We start from the raw sequence: 5,995 nt of genomic DNA, 5'->3' as shown, positions 1-5,995 counted from the left end.
TTGCCACTGTTGCATTTTCCAAATTTGCTGGCATATGGAGTGCAGCACTTTAACAGTGTCAGGGTTCCCAATAAGTCAGTATCAGCAGCAGGTCCTTAAGCAGGTAAAGCTTTAATGATCAGAGATATATAGTAACTCCATGAACTCCTAAATCAGGAATGAGCTATTCAAAATGGCTATTGCAATTATAGGGGTTTCATACAGGGGCCCCTGACATGTGAGGCCCAATAGGCAGCTTTACATAAGCGCAGGGAGTAACGGTTTGGGAAGAAACTGGGAAGACAGTGCAGTTTCGCACTCAAGGCACTGGCTGCTCAAAGTCGGCTCGAGATAAGATATTCAGTACAGAAGCAGCAGCTGCAAAAGGGAAACAGGCCATCCGAGAAAACAACACATCTCATGACGGGGCTACCCGACAAACAGCATAATCTTTTAGGACTTTGAATAGATCAGTTGGGATACCGTCATCTCCGCTAGCTTTGTTGTTACTAATGCTTTCTAAGGCCCATTTAACTTCACACTCAGGGATGTCTGGCTGAAGGTCAGCAATCACATCATTGTGGTTGTCAAGAACATTGAGATCCTTGTTGTATAGTTCTTCTGTGTGTTCTTGTCACCTCTTCCTAACCTATTCTGCTTCTCTTAGGTCCCTGCAATTTTTGTCCTTTATCATGGCCAGCTTTGCATGAAACGTTCCTGATGTTACATATTCAGATGAGCACACATTTCTAACACCACCAAGTAGCGCTATTTCAAGAAAAGATATTCAAAAGCACAATCCAGGGAGGAATTGAATAGTTTAATTCCTTTTCTTTCTTAACTGCTCCCTGTTGTTCATCTTAGGCCTGAGAATAATGATGTAGCATTTAGGGGGGAAAATGCATCTCAGTAAACCTGCACTGGAGGCCAAGATGGAGAAGATCTCCACAACCACAATAGATTTCCCCTTAGTGCTGAGATAGGCTGGGACAAAGGACAACCAAACACTACAAAAGACCAACATGCTGAAAGCAATAAACCTGGCTTCATTGAATGTGTCAGGCAACTTCCTAGCAAAGAAAGCCACAGCAAAACTGACAGTGGCAAGGAAGCCCATGTAGCCCAGGACACAGTAAAACATGGTAGCAGAGCCCTCATTACATTCCAGTATGATTTTCCCTGTCACTGAGTGCATGTCAGTATCAGGGAATGGAGGAGAAGTACTTAGCCAAAGGGTACAGATACTTGCTTGAATAAGGGAGCATGAAAGGACAATAAAAACTGCCATTCTTTTCCCCACCCATTTTCTTATTACAGATCCTGGTTCAGTTGCCATGAACACCAGAATCACGGTGATGGTTTTGGCCAAGACACTGGAAAGAGCCACAGAGAAGACAATGCCAAAAGTAACTTGCCGGAGAAGGCAGGTAATTTTTACAGGCTGTCCAATGAAGAGCAAGGACAATGAAGAGCAACATAAACACTTTGCCAGAAAAAATAAGATAATCTGAGGGGTCAGTGACCTTTGTTGAAATTTAGATTTACAGAGATATCAGAATTCTGAAAGTGTGGAGAATCTATTAAAACAATCCTCCCTGGAGCCATATAGATCTGAATAGCTTTCTGATGGCTTTAGAGGATTTCCCTTTTGATATGTTTGATAGTCCTTTATATGACCTGGTTGACCTCTGGAATGAGGAAATTATCTGGATGGTTGACATAATCACTTCCAGTAGCCCTATCTCAAGTTTTAGGCAGTTTGAAGACATGCATTTTTTTCTTTGGAGGTTTGAAAGGAGCAGAACCTTCTGTTAGAATTCTAAAAGGTCCCCCCCTTTCTGGGCAGAGAACAGATTGGGAGGAGGGAAGTCAGTTAAATAGCTATCCAGATTTACCTCATCCCTCCTTCATACAAATACTAATAGGTCTAGCCAATAGGACGGTCAAGCTCTTCCCACCCTCCAAGCAGGAAACAGAGATTTCTAAGAATTAAATATTAAAGAGGCTTCAGGAAGGAAATTTCTGGAGATGTCAGGAAGAGCTTTCTTGACCTGGCCTGACCTGGTCAGTGGGTGGGGAAAACAGAGCTGATAAAACTCAGGGGAGTGAGGAAGAAGCTCTCCTCTTGCTAAGCAAAAGGTCTCTTTAGGAGCTAAACTCCCCCCCCCCCCAAAAAAAATGGGAGACCTCCCCTTTGAGTAACAAGTCCAGCAATGGCCATTCCCAGGGAAACCTTTGCTTCTAGTGCACAGAGGATATGGATCTGAATGGGAATCTACATTTGTTTATGCCCCATCAATTCAGCATGTTGCTTATTCAGATGAGCACCCATTTCTGACACCACCAAGTAGTGCTCTTTCAAGGAAATATATCCAAAAGCAGAATCCAGGGAAGAATTGAAATAATTTAATTATTTTTCTTTCTTAACTGCTCCCTGTTGTTCACCGCAGGCCTGAGAATAATGATGTAGCATTTAGGAAAAAATATGCATCCTAGTAAGCCTGCACTGGAAGCCAAGATGGCGAAGATCTCCACAACCATGATAGATCTCCCCTTAGCACTGAGATAGGCTGGAACGAAGGACAACCAAACACTACAAAAGACCAACATGCTGAAAGTGATAAATCTGGCTTCATTGAATGTGTCAGGCAATTTCCTAGCAAAGAAAGCCACAGCAAAACTGACACCAGCAAGGAAGCCCATGTAGCCCAGGGCACAGTAAAACATGATAGGAGAGCCCTCATTACATCCCAGTATGATTTTTCCTGTCACTGAGTGCATGTCTGTATCAGGGAATGGTGGAGAAGTACTTAGCCAAAGGGTACAGATACTTGCTTGAATAAGGGAGAATGAAAGGACAATAAAAACTGCCATTCTTTTCCCCACCCATTTTCTAACTACAGATCCAGGTTCAGTTGCCATGAAAACCAGAATCACAGTGATGGTTTTGGCCAAGACACTGGAAAGGGCCACAGAGAAGACAATGCCAAAAGTAACTTGCCGAAGAAGGCAAGTCATTTTTACAGGCTGTCCAATGAAGAGCAGGGAGCAGAGGAAACAAAGTAGGAGGGAGATGAGGAGAATGTAGGTGAGGCTCCGGTTATTGGCTTTGACAATGGGAGTGTCCTGATGCTTTAGGAAGATTGCAAGCACCAAAGCTGTGATCAGAGAGAAAGAAATAGCCAAGATGACACAGATGATACCTAAACCTTCTTTGTAGGAGAGGAAGCTTTTATCTTTGGGAATGCATTGGTTTTGGTGGTTGTTGGCATACTGATCTCCTGGACATTTGACACAGGCATCCATATCTGAAAGAAATATTTTGTGTAATTACATTATAAAATATTGACCAACAACTATGAGGAGCAGACTATCAGAGAGTTATAGAATAGAGGTGAGAAGTCAGCTTTGTCTAGTGGTTACACTACAATCAGTAGGACCCAGGTTTGAATCTCGACTATGCCATGGAAGTTTGGTATGTGACCTTGGGTCAATTGCTCACTATTCACTTAACTTCCCTCACAGGGCTGCTGCAAGGATAAAACACTGCAGGGGAGACTGATATTGTGAGCCACTTTGGGTCCCCATTTGCAAGAAGTCCCCGGTATGAATATTCATATAAATAAATTCAGGAAACTAAACCCTATATTGGGCCATGGTTATTTTTCTCTCTCTTACCTTTCTGTTCAGAGATCATTCCTTCTGGACATGGATCACAGTCATAACAGCAGAACTTCTCTCCCTCCCTCTTTTTTCTGCTGTAGCCACAGGGGCAGGGGTCATTGCACACAGAACGGGGCAGGCTCTATTGATAAAAGGACATCAAGAAGATATTAACTGTGCATTGAGAAATGGCATGTTGTGCATTGTTGGAATTGAATTATGACAGCATAATCTTTGATCCAGCTGCCTTTTTGTCCTGTTTATTAAAGCACCCAATTTTTTTTTTCCCCTTATGCAGGTCATATGACCTGAGGCCTAGATTTTTTACTTTGCCCAAAAGAGAACCTCCCTCCTACTTTTTGCAACTTTATTTTGAAATGTGATTCAGCTCTCATGGTACTTTTTTCTTTAAGTTCCAGAGAAGAGCATGGGTAAGCAAATAAAGGTAACAATAGTTAAGAAAGCTACTGATTTTAAATGGCTCACATCCCACATACATGAAGAATAATATAAACTATCATCAGTTGTGAAGGATTAGTTAGGGTACAGTCACATGCGCCAGATAAACCGGGGGGGGGAGGGGAGTGACGCTATTCCCTCAGGAGGAATTTGACCTGCAGTTGCATGATCACACAGTCCTTTGAAGCTGCAGGCACAGCCCGCCACTGCATGATCAGACACAACCATGGGTGAGTTGGGTTTTTTTTTTGCCATTTGTTTCCAGTTCACTTAAATGGAGAATCAATGAATCACATCTTCACACTGAGGGCTCCCTATGTAGGGTATGGTGATGTGCATACTAAGGTGGTGGTGGGGAACAATGGCATGGAGTTGGAATGGCCTGATCAGACTGTCCCGTGCCATGAGAGCGCATTGGAGCGATCAGACAAGGGAAAGTCCATCTGTGGCCCATAGGAACCCATTTGCTACCAGGCTTTCCCCAGTGTCTTTTTACTCTGCTTCTGCGGCAGAGCAAAACTGGTTGCCAACAGCTGCAGGTCACTTCCCAGATGTTGTTGTCTGATTGTGTCCTTAAAATAAATAAATAAATAAATAAATCCACCATGTGTACCTATGGCAGGGCTAATTGTGCGTGTGATTGCAGCCTTGGAGTTGTTACAATTAAGAAGAATGTTCTTATGAAGCATACAGCTTATACTAATATAAAGAGTACCCCAAGGAAGTATTGAGGGAGGAAGAAGAAGACGAAGAAGAGTTGGATTTATACCTCGTCCTTCACTTGGAGTCCCAGAGTGCTTTATGATCTCCTTCCCTTCCTCTCCCCACGAGAGACACCCTGTGAGGTAGGTGGGGCTGACTGAGCTCTGAGAGAACTGCTCTTGAGAGAACAGCTCTGAGAGAACTGTCACTGACCCCAGGTCACCCAGCTGGCTGCATGTGGAGGAGTGGTTTGATAAGGAATGTAGACACTTAAAAATCCAATTACCCAATGTCTTTAGATAATATTGTGAGTCCGCTGCCCCATATTTTATCAAAAAATACTTTAAATTTAAGAAGCCACTACAACAGATTATGAACAGAAAGAGGATTGAATATATTAATGCACAATGGGGACAATTATACAAGGCCACAATTTTAAATAATATAAAAAAATTCTGGACCATAAACAGAAAGAGGATTGAATATATTAATGCACAATGGGGACAATTATACAAGGCCACAATTTTAAATAATATAAAAAAATTCTGGGCCATAGTCTAGAGTGCATGTCGTGCAGAGGCTCTATGTCTGCTATTTCTCCCCAAGAGTTGTTTTAATATTTTTCAAGATTATTCCCTCAGGATGATGTCCACACTATGGAACCCTCAGATTTTTTGTCTGAGGACACCTGACTGTCCTCCTCTAAAACATGATGAAATAAAAGAACTGATTGACCAATTAAAACCAGGAAAAAACATCTGGTCCTGATATAATTCTACCTGAAATTTTAAAACTGGACCTTTACTGGTGGGCTGCCTAGAGATGTGAAGGCCCGGGAAAAAACCGGAAAAATTCGGAAAAAAACGTTTTTTTTCCGTTTTTCCCCCTGAAGATTTTTTGTTTTTTTCCGAAAAATTGGAAAAATTGAAAAAAGAAAAGAAAAGAAAAAATGATTATGGAATGTTTTATTTTAACATGATGAATAAAATATTTTAAGACAAGGTGTTCAAATATTTTCCAAAACCAAACAAAGGTTAGTGGAAAGGAGGGCCAATATTAAAACCTTTTCATAAAAAGAGGTACATGTATTTATTAATAATAACAAATTAAAACATATATAGGGGCCCAATTACAACCAATATATATAAAACATAACCATAACCAGGGCTAAAAAAGTTTTATATATATTGGT

General features: G+C 41.5%; 1 protein-coding gene across 1 annotated transcript in view; it reads right to left on the bottom strand.

Annotated features, from left to right (window-relative positions):
• Positions 1-799: 799 nt before the first annotated feature.
• LOC107115801 (vomeronasal type-2 receptor 26-like) overlaps positions 800-5,995 on the bottom strand; it is a gene marked incomplete at its 5' end in the record, with an annotated part of 14,748 nt that continues 9,552 nt past the window's right edge. The window contains 3 exons of the mRNA XM_015417561.1: positions 800-1,420; positions 3,004-3,284; positions 3,649-3,784. Of these exons, the coding sequence (XP_015273047.1) occupies positions 800-1,420; positions 3,004-3,284; positions 3,649-3,784 (1,038 nt within the window). The remainder of the gene's footprint in view (positions 1,421-3,003; positions 3,285-3,648; positions 3,785-5,995) is intronic.

The sequence above is a fragment of the Gekko japonicus genome, unplaced genomic scaffold, assembly GCF_001447785.1.
Source record: "Gekko japonicus isolate JY-2015 unplaced genomic scaffold, Gekko_japonicus_V1.1 scaffold6382, whole genome shotgun sequence".
Taxonomy (NCBI): Eukaryota; Metazoa; Chordata; class Lepidosauria; order Squamata; family Gekkonidae; genus Gekko; species Gekko japonicus.
This window is presented reverse-complemented; position numbering and strand designations above follow the sequence as displayed.